This window comes from Pterocles gutturalis, unplaced genomic scaffold (genome assembly GCF_000699245.1).
Source record: "Pterocles gutturalis isolate BGI_N339 unplaced genomic scaffold, ASM69924v1 scaffold8263, whole genome shotgun sequence".
Taxonomy (NCBI): domain Eukaryota; kingdom Metazoa; phylum Chordata; class Aves; order Pterocliformes; family Pteroclidae; genus Pterocles; species Pterocles gutturalis.
Genome location: NW_010117947.1, coordinates 38984 through 64096, shown reverse-complemented (window position 1 = coordinate 64096; position 25113 = coordinate 38984). Strand labels below are relative to the sequence as shown.

The 25113-nt window shown below is 39.5% G+C and overlaps 1 protein-coding gene across 1 annotated transcript in view; it reads left to right on the top strand.

Moving 5' to 3' along the window:
* Nucleotides 1–25113, top strand: part of RFX4 (regulatory factor X, 4 (influences HLA class II expression)) — a 77609-nt gene that overhangs the window by 18283 nt on the left and 34213 nt on the right. Inside the window, exons 4-10 of the mRNA XM_010076004.1 lie at nt 8908–8969; nt 13922–14135; nt 14948–15025; nt 16798–16961; nt 19218–19318; nt 21090–21148; nt 22736–22880. Of these exons, the coding sequence (XP_010074306.1) occupies nt 8908–8969; nt 13922–14135; nt 14948–15025; nt 16798–16961; nt 19218–19318; nt 21090–21148; nt 22736–22880 (823 nt within the window). The remainder of the gene's footprint in view (nt 1–8907; nt 8970–13921; nt 14136–14947; nt 15026–16797; nt 16962–19217; nt 19319–21089; nt 21149–22735; nt 22881–25113) is intronic.

The window sequence follows — 25113 nt, the reverse complement described above, 5'->3', positions numbered from 1 at the left end:
TCCATGCAACCAGTGACAAGACAGGGGAGAAGAGTCAGGAAGGGCAGGCATGTGACTGGGTTATTAACAATAAAATGTTGCACATGAGAAAAAGCTTTCTCACAGTGAACCTGTTTAGACTGTGAATTAGTCTTCAGGCAGAAGGAGTCAAAGCCCTGTTGCTGAGGTCCCTTGAAGAAGATGACAAAGATGGCAACCGTGTGCCCCTCAGCCTTGTGCTGCAAATGCTTCGGACTCTGCTTGGAACCCTGTGGTCTCAGAGAGCAGTTCAAGGTGTTTCCATCTGGAAGTTCTGCTGCTGCCTGCAGCAGGGAGGGCTGAGCAGTGTATGGTTTTTTCCTGAGCAACATGTTAACATAAAATGGCAGTGATGATCGATACACTGAGCTAGGAATTGTGGTGGATGAACGCTCTGACTCATTATTCTCACTAGATTTAGTTGCAAAAGCTAAATAATTCTGAATTGGGGACTTCACTGAATCAAATAAATTACTTAAAAAGCAGGAGTGTTTTGAGGATTTCCAAGCCCCTCCATAGCTATTGTATAAGGATTGGTGCCATAAGGCTTGTTGGTTTGCTCCTAGCTGTACATGTCACCCAGCTGTTCAGCTGGGTTGGCAGGTCTTTGAGCTTCTCTTTCAGTTTTATTTCCAATGCTGATTTTTGTCCTTTGTTTCACTTGTGACCCTGTGTGAACCTTATTTTCTTAATCAAGCACCTTAAAGATGTAGTCTTCCTTCTTTGCACCGGTTTCCCCTATCCTCCATGTCCTCAGTTCACTGCTTTAAATTTACTGTGCAGTCTGAAGTCGCCTCCTGGACCCTGCCATATCTCTCCTACAGAAAACTTACTTTCTCCTGGTGCACCCTCTTTTGCTTTCTGGTGAACTGTTTTCCTGCAACTCCCATCTGCCCTCTGGAGGTTAAATACTTTCCTCTTTTCGTTTGGTTGTTTTTTTTTTTTTTGGTTTTTTTTTTTTTTTTTTTTTTTCCCCTGGTGCTTTCCTGCCATGTCTTTTGACAAGCAATAATACCTTAATATTTGAAAAGGAAAATGATTGATGCTGACACTTTGCAGGTGGTTCTCCCTCAACCTGAGGTCCCTTCATGTCACTCTGGCAGCATGAAGAAGTTTAACATGGATGCATGCCCACACAAACTTTAGAGCCTCTTTCTTGCTCCCTGACTGACGTTGCTGTAAGTGAAAACGAGGTTCCAATAGATTTATTTCACTAAATAAAGAAGCGTAAAGTCCACAATAGATTTGTAATATTGATTAGGAAAGAGATCTTTTACATTTCCACCCCATTTCCAAAAAATGGGCTGGGGCATGGTTACACCAGCAGAAAAGTGCTTTTTTTCCAATAGTTTGCTTTGCTCCAAGGAGGTACAAGCTGTACCAGCCAGAGTCCTCTTTTATCACTACACACTGTCTCTGTGCCCAGAAGTTTTGCCAGTAGGACTGTACCTCCAAGCACATTTACCGTAAGTAGGATTTACAGTTACATGCTATCATACTTTATATATTTCATGTTTAAAAAGGACAGAGAAGTAGCCTTACTGAAATCTCTTTGATAATGACATTATAATGTGATTGCATTCTGTTTTGTCTTCTTATTGAAATGCAAACATCTGAAAATTGGTTGCTGTGCATAAGGAGATACTTCTCCGGAAGATTTTTTTTTTTTTTCCCTGTACTCTCAATTTGCTCCTAAGTAACTTCAGTAGCATCTGGTACAGCAAAGCCAAATTTACTGCTTGTGCTCTCTTCTGATAGACTAAAACAGCACTTGGTTTATTATAAGCAATTACTATGTATGGAATGTTTTTTTATTAGACTTTTTTCTAGTCAATATAGAAAAGAAAAATAGACCTGGGGAAAAAGCTGAGGATGTTGTTTCTGTTATTGCATTGAAGGACTGTATCAATCTGTCAGCGCTGTCTGAGCAGTCCCTGCTTTTCCTTCATCCCTTTTTAGCAGCTAAGGTTCCTGACTGAAGGCCAGTTAACACCAGCATGGCTTTTCTTCTTGAAGCAGAATCTTAGAATCATAGAATGGTTTGTGTTGGAAGGGACCTTAGAGATCATCTAGTTTGAACCCCCCTGCCATGGGCAGGGACACCTCCCACTAGACCAGGTTGCTCAAAGCCTCACCCAGCCTGGCCTTGAACACCTCCAGGGATGGGGCATCCACAGCTTCCCTGGGCAACCTGTTCCAGTGCCTCACCACCCTCACAGTGAAAAATTTCTTCCTAATATCTAATCTAAATCTGCCCTCTTCCAATTTAAACCCGTTGCCTCTATTCTGGTCACTGCATGCCCTTGTAAAAAGTCCTTCTCCATCTCTCCTGTAGGCCCCCTTCAGGTACTAGAAGGCCGCTATAAGGTCCCCCAGGAGCCTTCTCTTCTCCATGCTGAACAACCCCAACTATCTCAGCCTGTCCTCCATAGTGGAGGTGCTCCAGCCTTCTGATCATCTTTGTGGCCCTCCTCTGGACCCACTCCAACAGCTCAACATCCTTCTTGCATTGGGGGGCCTAGACCTGGATGCAGTACTGCAGGTGGGGCCTCACAAGAGCAGAGAAGAGGGGGAGAATTACCTCCCTCAACCTGCTGGCCACGCTTCTCTAGGCCAAACTCCTCTGAGGAGGCCATAATAACACAAGTACCGCAGAAGCAAGAGGCTGTACAGCTGTGGAACACAGATCCTACAGTATAGTTGGAAAGCTCTTTGCCCCCTTGTCTCTGCTGCACAGATCCCCGGTGTTACTGCAGGTTGCTGACTATTGCCTTCTTCTCCTTGAGCTTGGGGAGTGACTCAGTCTCTTTGGAGTCACTTTCCCTTTCCCAAAGATTTGCCCTCCAGCAGAGGGATTTTTACTGACTTTGCCACTTCAAACATCTGGCTAGTTAGGTCCTCAGCATGAAGTAGAGTGGCCTTTGGGCTGCTTTACCTCATGCTTTGTCAACACATCCCAGATGCTGTTCTGACAGCACAGGGTGTGCCAGAGTGCAGGGATGCTGACACTCAGCCTTTTCCCACAGATATGCTGGGTAATGGCAGGAAGTGTGCTGGCACCAGTACAGAGCAGGGGGAGTTGTGCAGGGTTTTAGATCTGCTTGGCTTCAGCAAGTCAGCACCAAAAGTGTCTTCAGCTCAGCTAAACATCTGAGTCAGAGCATTTGATGTTTGCAGCTTTGTTGGGATGCAGTAATCTGTTTGATAATGGCTTAGGCTGAATTCCATTTGGCCAGTGGAGCTGATGAAGGAGGATATTATTGGACGTAGATGAATTTGAGGAGAGGCCTCACAAGCTTTGCTAAAAAGGGTCCAGTTCAGTTGGAGTTCCTCATGGTGTCTAATCTTCACAGCAAACAGAATTGGGCACAGACATTAAAGAAAGTGCCAGCAGGCTTCTGTGATTTGCTTTACAGTATCAGTTGGGATAGATCAGTGCTAGAGACAAGATCTTATCCTACAGCTAGACCACGGCCTCTTCCACAAAATGTTGAAAGTGACTGGAGAGAAATGGAAGTCTTTTGAATCTAAACAGGCAGCAGATCTGGGGTCAAGAAAGTTGGACTCGTACACTTCAGTCTTCTCTCCTGGGCCATGCAAGTAAACAAGTGAGGAGTTGAGAGGGTATAGACACAGTCATGCCTCTTCTCCTTTTTTTCACACAGTTTGGTAGATTTGGGGAACAGGAATGATATTTTGTAATTGACTGATCTGATTACACTCTCTCCCATCAATGGGTGGTTCTTGGGGCAAAGCTTTCCTGACCTTTTCCTCAAGGCAATGTGTTGTTAAGCCAGCCTCAAGCCATCTTTGATGCCAAAAGGTACCTGTTAACACAGGTGTTAATAGTAACAGACTGTCTCAGGGCAGGGCTTTCAAAAGCACTGAAGCAGATGGGGACACTCCAGAATGATCCAGCTGGAGGAAGACCGAAGATGAAGATGAATGAGCCTAAGAATCCTATATGTATCGTATAAGATTAAGGATATCAGCATTGTTCGTGCTTCACAGCAGTGAGAATTAGGAAAGCACAGCAGTGTGGGAGTATAATTATATTTGGTATCACTATTTTCCTTCCTGCTGCCATGGCAAAGAAGTCTTAAGACTGAAACACTACAATAGAATTTGGTAAATAAACACAGATCTTCTGTACCTGACTTTGTAAAAGCAAAGCTTTCTACATATGGGACTTTAAACCTGAGCTGAGATAAATAGAGCCAGGCCTGTTATGAAGAATTGTTATCAGAGGAAAGAGAATTTATGCCACTGTATTTAGAATCTTTTTAGAAACTCTCAGAGCTCCAGAGCCTGGATTCAGTTTCTCATTTTGGCAGAGTGCAAATGGTGAGTTGCAATTTAATTTAATTTTATTTTATTAATCTGGGAAATTCTATAAGCATGGTTAGAATTATTTCAAATAAAAAGGAACAAGAGTCATGAAGAATAACATCCCTCTAGATCAGATGCACTAACACAATGAACATGCCTTTTGAAAAGTAGCAATTTAAATTATTCCAGGGAAAAGACTTGTAAGAGTCATCCTTTGCCTATTGCCCCCAGAGCAAAATCTAACATTTTAACACAGGGAGGAGAGAGAAAAACACTTCAGAAGTTCTAGGACATCTTTGGTTTCTTCCATCCTTATTTGTTAGCCCTATGACAGATGCATAAGGTGCTTTATAAAATGGTTTGGGTTTTTTTTCCCCCTTTTTTGTTTTGGCATCTCATATCATAGGGTTTAGACGGAATAACTGGGAAACGTAAATTTCACAGTTTGGTCATGAATACAATGAGGAGCAATGGGTCTCAGCATAAGGATGAAGGCAGAATAGACAATACATTCCTCATTTTAAAGCTGGGGCTGGCTCTGCTCATGTTGGAATGCCACGGTGCTGGAGATGTGAGGAGAGATGTAGTGGCAGAAATTACATCTGGCAGCAATCAGAATGAAGGAATGCACCTTTGTAGCCATTGGCAAGCAACAGAACAGCTCCTGCAGTTAGCCATGTCTAAGGTTAATAGGTTGTGCAGACTACAATACAGACCTTTACAGAGGAAGTGCATTTTCTTAGCTGTTGCTCATAAAGCTTTCTGTGTTTTGCGTGGGTGCTTAAGTAACTTATTTAATTTTTATTGCATTACTTTAGGAATGACCCAAAATACAAGTAACTAGACATTTAGTTCAAGTTTATGCAGATACCTTTACTGGGTTTAAAAAGCCAAAAAAGGATAAAAAGGGATAAAAATCCTTTTAGCTCCAAGTTCTGTGCAATATATGTTCAATGGAGTAGAGTATATATGAGTAGATTTATTTCCTGTGCTCACTTTGGCTGCCCCATACATTCGGAGTGGAAAGGTTACACCCTGTCAGAAAGAAAAAGGCCCCCTTATGCTCTACCTGCACAGGCATTCCTAAAATAATGTATGAGGATTGCCTGCAAAAGGGTTAAACAAATGCTGGATACACTAGTCCTCTGAAAAGGTGTAAACTATATACATGTTGGTTTATAATATAATGACTTCTGCTTGGTTCTTATATATACAGTAGGCAATCATCAAAAGAACTATGGAGTTGCAAAAAGATAAGGCAGTTCTTAATTATTTTTTTTTTTTAATCAAGAAAGGCATACAAGTTCTTCTATAAGCAGAAGGCAAGATCAGGTCTTGAGCAGGGGACAGAGGAAAGAGAAGGAGAACACAACTGAAGTTTAGAAACCGAAAAAGAAATTGAAGGAGCATTGGTTTCTGAGGCTAATATAGCAGGGACAGAAGTTATTTGCATGTGGAACTCCTGGTCTACATCTGTCTCAAAACCAAAAAGCCAAGTAGCATAAAATAATCCCTAATAATCAAAACTGCCACATAATTTAAGTGGAATTTTACTTGGGAAATGTAAAACCTGTGCCTTTTTACTCAGCAGAATTTATAGGGCAGCTGGATTTGTGAGAAGTACTTCACTTTGGAGACGTATGACATGAAATCTCAGTTCCATTGAAGGACAATGGTAAAAAGCTCGTTCACTCCAAAATTCCCTTGGATACCACCCATGAGATCTTTTTACCACTGCTTCTGTTGAGAAGCCAGTGCCGCTGTGAGAACAGGGACTGGGCTCCATTCAGAAAGCAGTTCAAACTGCGTGGTCTGGTCTTGATTCGTTTCCTTGCACAACCCCGCTGCAGTGATGAAAGGAAAATGATCTGACTTGGTTTTCAGATCCAAACCTGAATTTTTATGTCCAACAATTAGGAACCCCTTCCCTCCCCACCCAGCTGTAAAATTAACTAATTTTCTCTGTAGGTCTTTAAAAGTTAATAAACATGAAACACAATGGTGATGTATTTTATAGGGTGACTTTGCAGGCTGAAAGTATGATTTAAAAATCAACATGTTGGACCCTCTGCTTTTTTTACTGATCTCAGCACACAGTGAACTCTGTTTTGTCCTGCCTCATCTGACTTCCCCTCTGCTTTCAGGGAAATCTCACTGCCTTTGGCAATATCATTACAAAGAGATTTGCAGAAACATAGCTGAATATAAACACTTACATGAACAGCTAGTTCATTTAGTACTTGACTTATTTTATTCCAAACACAAATACCCATGCTCATGTGTACAAGCACTCAAGCATAAGTATGCCATGTTATACATATTTTACATATGCGGCATTAGATCAAAAATTCCCGACTTTTTTTCCAAACATTTGCTAGTATGTTCTTCTTTTTTCTTTTTGTAAATTACTGGTAAAGAGTATTTTAAGTGATGCATAGTTTTCAGCTCTATTCTAAAAGGTGTGTCTCATTGTTTAAAATGTGCTGGTTTTAAAAAAGAAATAAAGATAAGAAAAAGGGATCATCTGATCAACTGCTCCGTTATTCTTCTCTTTTCCTGATCACCTCTGCCCTGGTATGTAGAAACGGGCTGATTTATTTAAATCCCAGGAACTCCAACGGCATATGATTCATAAAGTAGCATTTACAGTGTGCATTGTAACACTTCATTACTACTAGAAAGACTTTGAAAGTAATACAGTTTCATGTTTTTCCAAAAGAAAAAATAGGGTAAAATTATCTCTAATATTAAGATTTACTTTTGAGTCTAGTGTTGTAAAATCAACTTTGGAGAGGAATGTTATTTTCTGAATGATAACTGCCACAGAAAAAAAAAAAAAAAATCTCTTAACCCCAAAAAACCATCCTCAGAAAGCAGTTCTTCACCACTGCCTTTTTTTCCCACAGCCCTGTGGAGCCCCCAACCCTGTCTGCAGAAAATGAAAGAGAGAGGGGTGGGATTAATGTGTAATTAAAGGGAATTTGGAAGGCTGAGATGTTGCGGAATGTTAGATCAGTAGCTGGAACAGCATGTGGTGTTCTTTAGGCAGGCTTCATTGAATCCATACAAAAAAAGAAAGAAGGGCTGCTTGCCTGTCTGCTCATTTATCAAAGAGCTAGGCTGAACTTTCACAGCTCCACAAAAGTGTTTTACTGTTTGCTGAAGTTTTGCTCCAGAAATTAAAGCTGAACAACCTAGCGACTCTGAGTCTATGCCGTGGTTTTGACATCAGCCACCTTGTGCAAAGCTCTTGGAAACCAACGCAGGTCAATTTTTACATGATACAAAGAGAATCTGATTGTACATTTGCTAAAAAAAAAAAAGCCATTACTGAAGAAATGGTCAAATACGTGACATTGTAATGTCTTTATTTATACAGCACCTTTTGATCCAAATACGTGTTCCAGAGCTTTCAGTCATCAATCAGGATTAAATATTTATCTCAGTGGCAAAATGGCTAATGGAGAAAAAAAAAAATCTATATTATTTAATCAATTTTAATTTCTTCTAGTTGAGCACTTATATTCCATCTTGTATGCCTGTTTTCCTTTAATATTAGTTGGTATGTCCCCCATTGAGGAAACATTTAGCAACTTTATGAAAACAGAATTAAAATAGATTATAAATTTAAAAAGGAAGAAGTTTCTTTTGCAAGTGAAAATCCTCAAGGCTTACTGTAGTCTTTCTTGCATGACTGTTCTGCCAGAAGAATCTTCTTCCTGCTGCAGACCACAGTGAGAATCAGGTTCAGTCCTGTTAGGCGCTGAGCACTGCCTTTCCAGCAACTACAGCAGAGCTTTTTCATCAGGACTAGCCTGGTTGACAGAGGCTCTGATTACTGAAGGCACAATCTACATTCATTAATCCATCTCCTTACATCTGACACTAAAGAAGTTTTGTTTTACAGTAGCAATGTTTTTTTAATCTCTGCTGACAGACTAGAGTCCAGATTCCTGATGGTACCCTGCTGTTTCTGAGATGCACTTGTTTTCTGTAGAGGATAAATTGATTATGAGCTATCTTTACAAATGTGACAGTGAGTCTTCCCTGGTACAAGTGCTGCCCCTGTGAAATACCAAAATCTTTTCAGGGAATCCTCTTTTAGAAAAAAGAGTGTTTAATGGCAGGATTGTGAAGGTCTTTAAAGAACCATGGCCTTCAAAACTCTCAAAAGGAGAGTTTCCCCTGTTTGCAGCAAAACCAACTTTGTTGATCCTGCAAACTGACAAAAAAAAATAGTAGGCCAATTCTAAGTACAATCCTCCTTAGTTTACAGGCAGAACTGACCTCAGATTTTTAAGGAAATGTATTCTACTCCAGTAACTTCAGAAATTCTTTATTTAAATTAATAGTAGTTAATGGAATTATGCTGAATTTTAAAGGCTCTTTCCCCTCTTTCAGTAATGGAAAAAAATAAAAAGCCTTATTTCTGTTTTCTCCTGCCATGTGTTTTGTTGACATTGCAGTACAGTTTTTCTGCTTTCTGTCTTAACAGTCTGTATTAAGTATTAATAAATGTGATTTTCAGTTTTTTCTAATGTCAGTTCTATTTATTTGCAGATAATAAGGCAACAGTTTCCACAGCTAACAACACGAAGACTTGGAACCAGAGGCCAATCAAAGTAAGCAGTGTATGGTATAATTATCATCTCACACAGGGCCCCATCTGGCTCTGGCTTTACTGAATACAACAGTATAAGGTCAGCAAATAATTTCTCCAGTTGGGAACTTAAAACCCAACTTTGATACAAGTCCCATTGTAGTCTTCACGTTGTCTTATTGATTCAGCGGTGATCCTGAAAGGTAGTCTAATAGAGACCTTTTGCTGATTTCAGCAGCAATGTTTTTCATACTGTTCCTATAATGTTTTTCATCTCAACTCACTTAACGTAAAGGACATTCACACCCAGGAGTAATGGAGCTACTGTTGGAACCTGGGAAATGACAGCTGGTTAACATCATGTTTCAGTTTAGGGGACAACTGGCAGAATGCTACCCGGTATTTAGGTAGGGATATACATTGGCCTAAACTGAAATTGTCCACAAACCTGGATTTAGCCACCATTTTTCCTGTGTAATGAAACCCAACATATCTTTAAGTGATCAAGGAATTAGTTTAACACCTTACCCAAAAGGTGCTACTTCCTGAAAACAGTTCATCCTAGTTCTAGAATGAGAAATTTATTCGGAAAGAAGAATGCGCTTCCTTCAGGATTTTACTTTTTCCAGTTGTTGACAAGATGTGATTCTTCCCATTTATAAAGAGGATATAGTGATGTTTTTATACTTTTTTTCTGCTTGTGGACTCCATGGAATTTTTCCAGTGGAGCTTTGGGTCCTTTTATGGCAAACATAAGCCTCCTTAAAAAGCATATACACCTGCTTTTCTTAATTAGCTTTCATAAAATCCTACAGGATAGTTTTTGTAGATCACAAGTAGAAAACTATGGAGGGGGAAACGAAAACCTGGGACAGCATGTTTGCAAAATTTTGCTGGTAAAGCTTCTGTTTCAAAACAAAGCCTAGAACCACAATGTTGCTAAATGCTGAGAAACAAATATGCTATGAGAATTGAGCTTCCATACTAAAACTTTAAAGGAAAAAAAACCCATTAAGATGCTAAAAGAGATGCTACTAAAATTAACTTCACTATGCTCTTCTAATGAGTGGTCCATGCCAATATCTCTTCGATTGGACAAAATGTCCTTTCCCCCATCTCGAGATTCTCCTAATTCTTGTAATGAAGATTTATTTTTTCTAATGCAGCTATACTTAAGCAGCTAATTGAAGATTTGAAATCTCTTCCCAAATGCAAATTCAGAGCTACCATAACATTATTCATAACAGAGCTTCCAGAAATCTCTTAGATAGGAATTCTGGGCTAGTCCAACAGCATATTGGGAAAGCATGGTAGGTCTAGACTCAGAGAATCAGGCTTTAACATCGAATATAAGCTCTGTGGAAGTTCATAAAGACAGAGTGAAAGCATGCACAAGTTGCTTCATGGAAGCACTCATATGAGAACACCTATTGTCAGCCATCAAATCATTCTGACATTGGCTACAACTTTTCTATTTATCTTCCCATTTAATGAAAGGAATGAGCACTGCTGTATTTCCAAACTGGAGCTCCTCCTGCAGCTCCAGGAGTCTCTCAGAAGAGCAAGATGCTCTTGATCTACTGAGTGAACATATCTTGCATCTCCCAAAGCTGTCTCTTTACTCTCAATGAGGTTAAAAATCAATGAGACTTAATATTTCTTGCATATTTTCTCCCTAACCTGCATGCCTATCAGGGGGGCTTTCAGGTCACATACTCCTGTCATGCCACCTTTGCAATGGTTCTTCCCCCTGTCTAGCAAATAAGAAGGGGTTTCTGTAAAGCATGCTGTCCATGCTCTGCAAAATCCTTGGCCCCTGGGAGTTCCTGGTCACCCCTGTGAGGGACATCATATTCACTCAAATTTCACAGCCTCAATAGGTATGAAATTGAGTTCTTCTGCTCCAAAAGAAGATGCCTACATCTTCATCAGCAGTTAACGCCCCAAGGATTAGAGCACACAAAGGAGTCCTTCTCATTTGATCCAATGAAGAGGAGAGGTATAAACACACACACACACTACATACACACTGTACTTCTTTACAATAAATACTCTCCTAGCTAGACCCAGCACAGCTGTAACTGAGCTCTGGTTTTGTTTTCAGAAATATCTGACTGCATTCCAATTAAGTGTTACATAAATAAATTACTTTAGACATTAACAGTTCAGTCCCTTTATCACCAGCTGTGCTGACCAATTGTTGCCAGTATGATTTTCATTCCACTTCTCTGCTACTGCCAAAGGAAATTCAGCCATAGAAGTGGTTATGATTATCTGACTTCACACTGTTCTGCCTTCAGTCTTTTTATAGCATGGCTGCCTTGTTACAGAGTTCAGAGCCACAATGGTGCTATACTCTTGGTCATCAGTTGTGAGGCTTTCTTTTTTGCAGCTGGGTTTATTGCTGTTAAGCATGCAGCTGTTTTCTGTTGCTCTAAGCTTAAAAACAGGTCCACCACAGGTGAGCCATGAGAAGGCAGCTAAACATAAAAGACTATCATTCTGTACTGTAGCTGGAAACTCTTCAATTATGTACACAAGAGCTTAGTTAAACTGATGGAAACTACATGGTGTGAAGGGAATTTTACTTCTTTCTTTAAAGGAGTGCTGCAGACATCTGATCCACAAGAGGAAAACGCATTCTACTATTTACCACAAAAATAATTGTGTAGTCTGCATGTTGCTCTTTTACAGATCAAACTTTCAAGCCCTGTTTGTTGAATTAAGTTGGGTTTTTTCCTGAGAGAAATACAGAAAAGTGCTTGGAAAAGAATCTTCGTAAACTGCACCAGTGCATTTTTGCTATTTGGAATGGTAAAATTATCGAAGAAGGAAGCTATCTGGAAAGCTTTCAGAGTTTGGCTGTTGCTGTCTATATGATTTTGAAGACACCTGGAAAACTCTTTTATATAGCTTACTGATAAGTGAAATATACCAGAAATTAAATAATGCACTGTGGAATTCTACTACATTTCCAGGCTTTCATTCATTTTTTTCTTGAATTGGTTTAAGAGGAAGCTTGATATAAGAGACTGACCCCTGTTTAAGTTATACAGTACTCTCAGTCCATCTAGAACTTTTGCAGTCCTGCCTGCTGTTACCTTTTCCTTTTTCTCCCTTGTTTCCCTCAGCAATTTGTGGTGCTAGCTCCCTGCAGCATTTTCTTTTGGTTTCCCCAACCCCAGAAGTACTGCACAGGATTTATGTGAGCTTTATGGCTCTTATGTGCAGTGCATACATGACAGCTGCTAGAGACCAAACTGGGGACTTGAACTGCAAGTTGGAGTTGTTACCATTCAAGCTAAAATGACAAACTTCTACAGCTCGTGTTCTAACTCCAGTGTTAGCACAAACTTGCCATTAGCTGTCTTTAACAGGTTAGGGACAATCTGGAGCCTGGTTTCTGGTGTGGAACACGTGTTTTGGCTTAAGCGCCATTGGGCAGATTTGGAGCCAATAGTGTGGCTTTCTAAGGTATTGAAACTAGGAAATCCTATTCATACTGTGTCATCTTATTGTTTTAATAAATCTCAAATGGATTATTCAATATTGAGTTCAAGATAGCTTTTATTTTTAATAAACAACGTGGAACATCCTCAGTGGGCGTGGCAATGGAGCCACATATTAGAAGGTTGCTACAACTCCCCAGGCCTCCTCTCAGCCCATCTGTGCTGATAGATGAGATTAGGGCTTCCACCTCTTTGCCACCACTGTCTGCTGGAGATCACGACATGCACTGATCTGTGGGTGAATGACTGTGAGTGAAAAAAGGAAAAAAGTCACCTGAGTTAAACTACCATCACTTAGATGCTACTCTTTCACTAATCCAATTGATGACATTTGTAAAACCAGCAGATTTTGCTTAAGGAAAACTAGGGTCCATTCAGGGGAACAGATCTGCTGGCAGCAGTCTGAAATCAGTAACTGCAGAGTACAGCAAAACATCTGGAGATGGTAACTTGTCCTACTGCCAGAGTGGGATCCAGAAGACAGCATCTCGTCATGGCCTGATAGGCTTTTGATAGGCTGTAAGGAGAGAACTGGAAGGTCACTGAAAATACCCTCTAGGAAGGTAGAGTGAATTAAGAGTATATGAGCAATACAATTTTGTGATGCCTTTAGTTGATGGTTTGGTGGTGCCTACAGCTGAGAAACTGAAATAAAAGTTAGCAGATTATGGAAGGAATAAGATTACCTTTGCTGCTTTGATGCAAGAGTTAGACTGGATTATCAGTGCTTCCATTAACACCTATAATAAAGCTAAATTGTAGCACAAACTTGTGCTGTAAGGCCACAAATCCATTTTTACAGCACAGCAACACTGTACAATTCCCACTGTGGTCTGCACAGAGTTACAGTGTTGTGTGGTATTCCTCACTGACCTAAGTCCACTGCTTAAGTTATGAAGCAAATAATTTTGAACTGTACATTTCTTATTGTTCATTGCTTTCCAGCACGAGCCTTTTCCCCCTTATCTTTTCCCTGATGTGTTTTAAATTTTTGAAATGTTTCTGATCAACTCATTTGCAATAAAGACTCATGCTTTTCAGGGATCAAATGAGCCCTCAGTTTGAGAATCAGGGAGTTGAAATAACAACAGAAAGGCCAGTCCAGAGGGTCTGTACCTCTGCTTATTGCTAAACTAAAGGAGCAGCTGCACAGCAGAGCTCTGCCAACAAGTAGCTTTAGGATGCCTTTTTTTAAAAAATAATAATAATAATAAAAATGGAAGTCCAAAGGGTCAGCTTTATTAACTCTGAAGAGAGCTACTTTTACCAGAAGGAATGAGAATTGGAAGCCCCATATATTACTGTGATGTTTTACTACTGAATCAATGCTTGTTAATAATATATAAACTTTTGCAGTATGTTTTGTTGTAGAAATCATTGACATTATCAGTTTCTCTTACCCCCATATAATTTTTTTTAATTTTTAAACAAACTGCTTTATACAATATATTTCTTTATGTATCAGGTACCATTATTATGGAATTGCAGTGAAAGAAAACTCCCAGTATTATGATGTGATGTATTCTAAAAAAGGAGCAGCCTGGGTCAATGAAGCAGGAAAAAAAGAAGTAACCAAACAGACAGTGGCGTATTCACCACGATCCAAACTGGGAACATTGCTGCCAGAGTTTCCAAATGTCAAAGATCTAAATCTGCCAGCCAGTCTGCCAGAGGAGAAGGTAACACTCTGGAAATCTTTTCTCAACTTGTCTTGGTTTTTTTTCCCTGCTCTGGATGAGAGCTTTAATTAAAATATAAAGACTTTAAATTAGAGTAAGTTTAATAATGCTTTGACTTTATTTATGGGTGACTTAGTTACTTCATATAATAGGAAGAAATATCTTCCCTTAAAATGGACAGCTGACACTGACAGCTGTACAATATTTCTAAAGCCCGTGCATACTTTTTTTAAAGTTACACTACATACAGCAGCTGAGGTTTGAGGGTAACTGTTTTTAAATATATTATAGCTCTTTAATCTGCAAGCACATTTGATGGCAAACTGAAAAACAGTTCAGAGTGGGACTTGCATTTCTTATCCTTCTACACTAGAAATTAAGATAATCCTATCTGCACATATGACCAAAATGCTCTGGCTGTTCTTGGCTGAACTTGCTAGTTTTCTGATGCTGTTCACATGTGTAGTATCAATGTAAAGCAGACAAAAGAATAGGGTTTTGTAGTTCTTTATGTCCTAATTAGGGCCACATTCTTGTCTTTGATCTCACTGAAGCTTTTTGCTCCTCTTATATTTGAAGAATCTCCATTGACATAGAAAAATCCATGAATTCAAAGGGAGAATTTACTTTTAAGAAGAAAACTCTTCTTAAACTAATCTAACTAGACTCTAACTAATTTCATTATTTTTGCAATTGTGCATAGGTAAGATAAAAAAAAACTTACTTTTTGTGCTCTATATTCTGATAGTTTTAAAAGCAGAATTCTTAAAGTAGAATGAGCTTTTGTGTGTCTCCCTGTCATTCTTTTTCAGGTTTCTACCTTTATTATGATGTATAGAACTCACTGTCAGAGGATACTAGACACTGTAATAAGAGCAAACTTTGATGAGGTATGGTTAGACTACAGTTGTAGTTTAATGATTCATAAGGTATTGATGGATCTGAGAGCTTATTTTGAATGCGATATTACAAACTTATGGTTTTGTGGTGGCTGATCCTTTTCGTGAGTATATAGTATGCGACCAGTAGTGTTAAATCGCACTTACAACACTGTGTGAGTTAGAGGACAAAAGCAATGGGAATGTTTCTGTCTCTCCATTCTCCAGCAGGATTAAGGTAGCAATACTGCCTTACGAGATGTTGGACAGTCCAGTTCTTACAACTCAAGAAGTGTGTTCACCATCGGTTTTCTAAGCTTTGAGTTGGGACTGAAATCTGTTTTGAAGGAATTCCTCTGAGTGTTCAGCACAAACCCAGGGCTCTGCTGGTCTGTTAACAATGGCACAGAGTGGTAGGGGGTCAACACCTTGCTAGATATTCCAGAAAGCTGTAGCTGAAGTCCCCAGTTGTTCATTTGTACTGCAGTGCAGCTAGGAACACACATAGTGCTCAGCAGTTGATACCATCCATTAGAGATGGAAAAGGTTTGTACCTGCTGCATATCTGACTGAATCTGATGGTTTTCTGTCAGTGCATTTCAGCTCTAAAATTAGAGCTGAAAAACAAAAAAATTACTGTAATCCAAGCAGTTTTGTATTACATGTGGAGAAGGCTCTAGTCCAGGAAAATGAATCTGACTATAGAGATGCTGAGGACCTGATTCAAATATAACATACAGGTCCTGGAAAAAAAATCAAAGGAAACAGGTCTTTTGACTCTGTCTTCTGAACAATGGCAAGAAATTCCCTGCTTTATTTCCTCTCACAATTTAAATCTCACACTCTTCTGGTTTAAAGCTGAGGCTCTTTTAAGTCATTGTACTGAATCTAGATGTTTCCATGTGAGATAAATGAGTGACATATATTCAGGAAGTTTTGCTGGCTGAGTCTCAGAACACTTCCTTAAGAGCAAGATGTTATTTTTTTGTTAAAGAATCTGTCTGTCAGGATCAATGGTGGGGAGGGGGCTGGGCAGCAACAATACATAAATGGCAAGTTTTCTTTACTGTACCTGTTATGGTTACTTATTTCAGTACAGATTGTGTGCAGAAGGTTATAACTTACGAATGCTGGTGTTCTGAGCCCTGTAGAACTGATCATATAATTTACTTAATAACGCCTTTGTTTTCTAAATGAAAATTTTCAGCGGTATATTTTGCTGTGTCTGAAATCTCCTCCCCATTTTCTTTTTTGCCTTTCTCCATTTTTTCTTTTATTTCCTTCATAGTGAAGGAAAGAAGAAATCCAAAAGTGTAGTGTTGTTTTTTTTTTTCAAAAGGAAGACAAAAAATGGTATATTGACCCCTGTAAGCCATGTGCCGTCCTCGTTTCCCTCTCTACACCAAGCCCTAGATTGCATTCCTTTGTATACAGGGACAGAGAGCAGAGAGAGAAAAAGGCTTGACATGTGGAAGGCAAGGAGTTATACTCGCCAGCTGTTGATGGAAGGTAAAAATACAGTGGTACCCATGGGTGTGTCTACTGCAGTAATGTAAAGACACCCTGTCACCAACTCAGAGTGTCTCCTTGCCCTTCGGTTGATTATCCCATTGTGTGCTGCGTTGCTCTATAAGTCTCTCTAGTTATGGAATATGCCTTTCCTGTGTTGTAGACCATCAGTCCAGCTCTGGGGCTGAAACAAATGCTATGTAAGCAGGGTCATTTAAGGAAAATGGTACTTGTGGCCTTTGATTACTTTCACTTATTTCTTCTTGTGATTGAAGGTTCAAAGTTTTCTTCTGCACTTTTGGCAAGGGATGCCTCCTCATATGCTGCCTGTATTGGGTTCTTCAACTGTAGTGAATATAGTGGGAGTTTGTGATTCAATTCTATACAAAGCAATTTCTGGAGTTTTGATGCCAACGGTACTACAAGCATTACCTGACAGGTCAGTACAGATAGCAGTGTAGCTACTACTTCTTTGACTACTGAAGAAATGTTCAGATTTTAACAACACCTGTATTGTGAAAAACTTGTTGGTTTTTACGTGATAAAGGATACCACCTTCTTCTTGGTTTATTAATATCAGGCTGACAGTCACGTCCCAACTTGCAGGTAATATCAGAAATCTGCAGGCTGCAGAGTGCCACACTGTCTTCTGAAAGTTTCAGACCCTTTTCTGCTAGTCTGGGATAACAACATAGCGGTATTTTGAATTATAGTGACAAGAGGAGCTGGCCTGCTGCTCTGTTTGTAAATACTCACATGCATATTCACATACTGCAACCTAAGCATTTGTCTCTGTTTACACCCTTGGAACCCAATTGTTATTCTGCTTGACAGAGTGTGAAACATGAGGATCACACTTGTGAAGTCTTGGACAAGCTGGTTTGGTTTAAATACTATCCTATGAAGAACAGAGGCGTGCTTATTTTAGGATCACTTTATTACTGTTAACAAGTATTTGCCTCCTTTGTTTCAAAGCTAAATTTACTTTTCCATTCCACATAGCAGATCTCAGCTGTTGTCTTCCTATCTGGAGCTCATCTGAATCCAAGAAGTCTTGTTTATATAGGTAAAGCAGGACAGAGATCAGCAGTTCACAGGAAAAAGTGTAATCACTGTGTGCAATCAGCCTGTTTCCCCCTTTGATTTTCGTAGTATGAGCATCCGGAAACTCTCTTTTTTCTAAATATGTGTTTACACCTTTAGTATTATTTGACTGATGCTTTCCTGTGGTTGAGTAATTTGTTAAGAATATTGGTCTAGGAGTTTATTGTTGGTGCGGTATATTTGGCCCTCAAGATTTTAAAGCTGCTCTAATTATGGCAGATGTTTTCAAGATGTTGTTCTGTTCTCCTATGCACACTGTGTGACTGCTAAAGTACACACAAAGTATTTTTTCCACAAGAAACCTGTTGTAAGCATGGGCTTTTCTTGATAAGACATGTACATTTTTACAGGCTTTGCCCCTTACCCCCCCCCCCAAATCTATTTCATTGGAAGGATTAAACAGAACAGCAGTCCTTTTCTCAAGCTGCTTAGTTCTTTCATAGCAAATAAGGAGAGACTTGAGTGTGAATATAGACTTTTGTAATGCATATAAAGGGCCAGATTGTGGCTATTAAGCCGTAGCCTGCACTGGAGGGGGTGAAGAAGGGTCTCATTGCAATGGAAGCTCCTGAAGGAAATCTTGCTGACTCAGCCAGAATACTCTGAGGGACTTCCTGGGAACAAATGTTGGCCGTCCAGAAAAGCCATGTTTTAGCAGGTGCAACAGTTGTCATCCATCCCCTGTCCTGTTAGGTGTCCCTGTGGAGCAGAGCAGGCCGATGGCCATGTTTATTTTATCAGCTCTGTTCTCAGTGCAGTGTGTTAGGAGTTCAAACAGAAGAAACTGCCTGGCTGCAAAAGGGAAAGTTCCTTGCATCTTTCCTCTCTCTTTCATTTGTGTATCTCGAGTATTGCTACAGGCAGTGCAGCTCAGTCTGGTAGAACCAACTGTTAGGGTCTCCTGCACAACATCCTGCTACTTTTCCTGGAAACTGTCATTTTGTATTGAGCAATTCCAAGAAGGGCAGAATGAGCTGCCTACCAAGTTCAGAGGAAATGTTGGAGCCCTCAGGAAAGGTTAGTAAGGGAGAAGATGGAAATCTCACTTGTCTACTGAAGTTCCTGTCCTGTGCAGAGCTAAGCAGGCAGGTCCTGCTCCACCCCCACTCCCCCACCTGTGTGGGCTTGGCCTGGAAATTCCTCCCCACCATCATCACCCACTCACTGGCTTCAGCCTGCAGCATAGTTGTTTGTTGCTGCACTTGCACGTCACTGTGTACATCTGTATAAACGTGAGCACAGCTGAGCTGAAATCTGAAGCTTGATCTATGGTCTTCTTTGAACAGCTGTGATTTTATGTTTTTATGTTTGTACAGAGCGGGAGTGATTTTATTTCAAGCTAAGAATGCTGTTTGTAGGTATCAAAGCAGTGCAGCATAGAGACTTTCATTCTTTGTGAGGTTTTGAACATGGTGATATGTTTTCCTTTTCCTGCAAACTTTTCGGAAGCTTTTCTTCAGGCCTACAAACCCAAATATGTCGGCAACTCTGCATAAGAGTGAGTTGTAAACAACTGACTCATAGTCTTTACATGTTCACAGATTTTATGCATAGGGTAAACATGTTCTGATGTAGTGATTTCTCTTTTCAGTTTGACGCAGGTGATCCGAAAGTTTGCAAAGCAACTGGATGAGTGGCTGAAAGTAGCTCTCCATGATTTACCAGAAAACTTACGAAATATCAAATTTGAATGTATGTATTGCTCAATATCTCTCTTATGAACCTGGAATGTATACAGTGTTTATTGATTACAAATTAATTGGAAGTGAGACTAGTGTTCTTTCAGGAATTAACTGTGAGCATTATAAATCTCGTAGTCACTTGCAATCTCCACTTGTTCATGAGAACCAATTTCATTTAGTGAAATGAGGCACTGTTCAAAATAAGAATTGCTTTTCCTTTCTTGTGGTTTCTGATAAGAAATTAATTTTGTTGATAGTAAGCAAACATTAGGGATGATATTAGGCAAAGGAAATTATTAAACAAACCTTTATGCTAGAACAATTTGAATACAGCTTGAGGCCCTTGCTCTAAAAAGTGCCAGAGTTAAAAATGAAGGAGATCAAATTACCCTGTCACCACAGGAAAGGGCACTAGTCCTTTTCAGACATGCTTTGTAGATGCCTGCAGTGCACATCACCTATTGATAGAGCCTGCTTTATTTCACGGCTCTCAATTCTTTGCCTTTCATGAGCACTAAATTCCACACCACAAAGTTAAAGGAAAAAAAAAAAAAACTAATTTAGGAGAAGGATTAACTATTTTGATCAGCATGGAAAATTAGGTGTATATTTTACTGAGAACAGTCAGGATGTAAATTGGAACAACTTATTTTAGGTTTTTTTGTGTTGTTTACTAATTTATTTTAAAAGTTATACAAAGTCAGAACCGAGAATATGCTTCATCACATCTTTCTCAGTTCAAAAATATAGAGAATCTCCAACAGCAAAATCTTTTCTGATGTCTGAGAAAGAGACAGACAATGCACTTTCCAGTCATTCTCAGTCTGTACTCTTTAACTGCCTCTATGTACAGTACAGAGGGAAAACCTACTCTGTGGCCACGTCTAAGGCCTGTTTGTACAGATTTGCAAATCTTTGGTGATTTTAGTAAAAGGAAAAACTTGAGTACATCCTACCTTTTACATGAGCCTTGGTTGCTTCTGCAATTGTTTCCTCCTCATCAGAATTTGTGATAGTGTGCACAGCAAATGGAGGTACTGACAGGAGTAACTGCAAGCCTTGGTCAAGTTTGCAATTCCCAAGTGACAGACTTCAGACAAAAGATGCACAATGCAACATTTTAAAATCCAACTGCAGGCAATATCTTAATACAAGGTCCATGTTGTTTCAAAAGAGCTAAAACAGGAGCAGAGTATTGGCAAGTACCTCCAGGGCCATCTTATCACATAGCATGTTAGTGCATCTCTTTCAGAATTTTTGGTCAAATTCTACCTGAAACTGATTTGAGCTCCTACTAGTCCAGTCAGAAGGCTTCTCTAAAACTTGTTTGCATTAAGACTTAGCAACCTTTTCTAATTTCTACACATAATGTAGCTGTTATTATTTTATGCACACTTGTTCTTGCACCAACATGTTTCTTTCTATTAAATAGTTCTTTCTGGTCTTCAGTTCCTTTGTGTATCAAGAGAAAATTTGCTATGCTGAACAAGCAAAGCTCTTCCTTTGTCCTCTACATTTCTCTTGTCATCTCATTGTTCACAGCATCTATAAATCACTGCTTGTAATATGCCTCTGTAAAACTGATTGAGCATCCAGACTTAAGGTTTTGGGTAAAGGTTTAAATTAAGTTAAAACAGGGCTATTTGAATGAACTTTATGTAGCCACAATTGTATATAAGAAACTGTATGTATTTTTTGGTTCTTGTTATAATTTAGTATTTTCAGAAATAATTCTTTTTATTTAGCACAGTATGTAAATATTTATCTCTTCTTTCCTGTAGTGTCCAGAAGATTCTCACAAATACTTCGGCGACAGACATCACTAAATCATCTCTGCCAAGTAAATATTTCAGTTACCCAAGTTTGCTGAATGCCATTTTTACTGACTTTTCAAATAATTTTATGAATTGGCAGGCTGGACTTCACCCAAAGATGAAGAGCTCACATTAGCAGTTTGTCTCCAATGTTTATTGTGACCATCTTTACAAAATCAAAAGTAATCATCAAAAAATTATTTTCTAGAAAACTGACAACCCCTGATCATTAAATTCAGCAGGGAACTTTTATGAAACAAAATTATTATTTGATTTGAAGACATAGTTCATTTCCATGAAATAAATGAGAGGTATTCCTTTCATTTCATGTTTTTTATCAGGCCTATTGCAAAGCAAGAAAAATTTCTCTGTTCCTGACAAAAAATTCCAAGTCTAATTGTATATTATAAATCAAGTGCAAAATAGTAAAAAACAAAATGGTTGAACCACTGGGGTTTTAAATAGAAATATACTTGCAACCATAGCAAGTGAATATAAAAACTACTCTAAAGTATTCGTTTTTCACCAGCTAGTTTAGAACACAATTACCTATCAAAAAATCATGAAGCCAGATTCTGTGTAGTATAAAAAGGGGTAGGATGCATTGAATTCATTAACATTTCACCCATGTATTGGAGCAGGTAGTTTGTTTTCCCTGTCACAGTGAAAACTTCGCTTTTGGAAGGTGTATCCAATGCCCCAGGTTAACCTTGTGAATGGTAAAGCCCGTGGGAAGAAGCTCTGGGGAAAAAAAACAAACCCAAAACTCCTTCAAGGACTTCTTTGTAGATTTCTTCCTCCATTGTTTTAGTGGTGGAGGCAAAGATGCCAGTACTATGATTCCCCAAACATGGTGGGTCATCACTGATCTTTGGAGGTCCATAGGGATTCAGAGCAAATCAAGATATAGAGAACACAACCTTCTGCATCAGACCAGGGATCAATCAGTTTGCTTACATGAAGGACTCTTCAAATGCATCATTTTCTTGGGGAAGCTGATAACCTTAGTGTGGGTTATCATCTCTGTTTAACTTACAGAGTTATTATGTATGTTATATGACCATGACCTTGTGTCACTTCCTTTCCTCTCAGCCTATCCTCCCTATTACCAACAGCAGACCCCTGTCTCAACCAGCCAAGAAGCAGATCTGACGTGGGGGCAATTGAACTTTAACTTTTTCATGGGGCTGAGAGAAGAATGAGAATCTTCACAGTTTGAGACAGGGGAGAGTGCAGACCTGAGTGGGGTTTGTTTGGTTTTGGCTTAATTTTTCCTGTTGCTTTTTGGTTTTGAACTGAAGCTAGTCAAGAAAACCAACAGACCTGTCAAAAATTGAGGAGTCTAGCAACAGCACCACCGGATTAGGGTTACTCATCAGGGTTTGTGGTGGGTGCAAGCAAAATACTTGCAGTTGATTAAAGTAGGCAAAATTACTTGGGAGTTCTCTGCAGTTAGAGGGCCCTGTAACATCCATAAGATATCAAGTTGGTGGTGGGGGGTCCATGAGGAAAATCAACGTAGTGAGCCTAGCTAAGGAAGCGTAAAAAGGGATAAAGTCTATTTTTTAACCTAATAAACCGTGAACTAATGAATAGGTTGGATTGGATTACAGGCATCAAGAACGGTGATCCACAGTGCAGACATCACATTTCAAATGCTGGAGGACTGGAGGAATGTGGATCTGAATAGCATTACCAAACAAACCCTCTACACTATGGAGGACTCGCGGGAGGAGCACAGAAAGCTCATCATACAGTGTAAGAGCAGAACCCTCAAATAAAGCCAGGTGAACTTGGTTTCCTGCTGGAAACAAAGCTCAGTGAAAGTAACACTGTTTTTGCAGCATTGGTTTGCTTGGGGGCTTAAGATAAATATAGAGACATTTATGAAAACATAAGGCAAAGCCCTGTCGAGGTCTTACATTTTGAGGCATAGATCTGGGCACTTTTCCATTAATCAGTTTCTTACTAGTATCCAGCCAATATCACAAAACTTGCACCCAAATTCAGGAGGAATTGCCATGAACGTGAGCAAACTAAATCTATGCATTAACCATTGAATGTGCTAAAGTGCAGTCTCTCCTGCTGTAGAATTGCAGGAGAATTTTCTTTTGAATGGCTTTGAAGCTAAAGTGGCTGTGTATTTGAGTTCCTTGTAAACTTTTATTTATAAAAAGCTCCATTTTGTACAGTGCTTTCATAAACAAGATCATTTGATGGGGTAAGCTTTCATCCTGAACTTTTATGAGCAAGTAGAAATCCTATATTGTTCAAGCTCATTGGCTAATTTAGGTTCTGCCTAGTATAGTGAAGGGCATGAACTGAAAAGTGACTTTGGAGATGTTGGCAAATTGGTTTTAGCATCAAAGATCTTTTGCAAATAAAAAATTTAACTTGCATTGTCCAGCAAGTGTGAGTGCTTGTAAGCTTAGGTGTAACCCTAAGCACACTTAGTTTGTCCCTGTGAGGTACCAGAGGTGACCAGCTTTGTCTTCAGCATCATTCATAACCTCACTTCCTTGTGAACCTATCTGTTGTGTTGCCATCTCCCTTCTGAGGAGGACCAGTCATCTTTCATCCAGAACCAGCCTTAATGGGGAGCAACCCAGGCAACCACTTGTGGGAGCCCTGCAAGGGTAGGTTTGCTAGTGCGGTAACTCTCAGTGACTGTCTGGGAAGAGAAGGGGTGACACCTTCACCTGTACGCTGGACCCTGCAAGGTTGACTTTGCAACTCGTCCCACTGTGCTAACACTAGAAGTCTTCTTCCCAGTTTAGGTACGGGCCTTACATTCTCTGTTAGCCCTATTTTCCAGCGAGGGGTGCTTGGTACTCTTTCCTCTCCTTCTTAACCCTTGATTCATTCCCTGATACAGCCCTCTTCCCTTTTGAGGAGATGATAGAAACTTGACATGGCAGCAGGAAAGGTAGCATATAGTGAGACTGGAGTCCAGAAGCTGGGTGCATCCTTCTGTCATCTGTTATGTTTTTCAATATCTACCCAACGTCCTGTCATTGACCAAAAAAGAAAGAGTTCTCAAAGTTATAACCCCTAGTAGCAGCAGCAGTTTTGGCTCTCATTCTGAAAATCCTTACCATTTAGGAAAGTTTTTTGTATATGTGCTAACTATTTAAATACAAACATAAGTGTAATCAAATCAAATGGAATTTTCCTGAGTGCTAACGGATTTGAACATGTTTTTTCATATTTTAGGCCTGAATAATCCAATAAGCAATTATCCAGAAATGGTAATGTAATATGAATGTTCATCATGAGATGGTATTCCACTGAGATGTGCAGATACGTATAGAGATGCTTCTAGAACTTAGATTCCTCCCCGCCCCCCCATCTTTGTTGTTTCTTCTACTTGGCCAAAGATCTCCTCAATGAAAATACTCTGTATGACTCATATGACATGGAATTAAGACCCGCTTTCACATTCTTGGTATTAATAACCAAGAAAGTACAATTTCCAGCTACTGTAACTGGGGAAAAAAAAAGTTTATAAACCTGTAAGAAAACTTAGAGAAAAACGGAGAAGAATCACTGGGTATAAGAGAAGCTCTTTCCTGTGCTGCTATGGTAGCTGTCTCCGACATGGTTTCTTCTTTATTCCCTCATTCTCAGATCCTGTTGAGGTATTTTTAACAGTCACTAAAGGCTAAGCAGTTACTTTTCTCAAATAGTTTGTTGTACACAGTTGCATTGCTCCAGCAGCAAAGCAGGCAACTGATTTGTTTTTCCACTCTTGCTCCCCTCTTTGCACAGCATATGAATTCCTTCATCTGTTCTATCAGGCTGTTTTTGTCCAGCCAAATACTCAGGTAAGGAGACATCATTCAGATTTCTCTGTGATCCTATTCTGAATAAAAAGAGGTTGCCCATTCAATGAAACAAGATAAGGGTGGCCCAAACATCATTATTTCCCCAACTAATGTTTCTGACCATACAGCCTTTGCAAGCGTAAGTTAAAGTCAAGTGTCAATAAAAT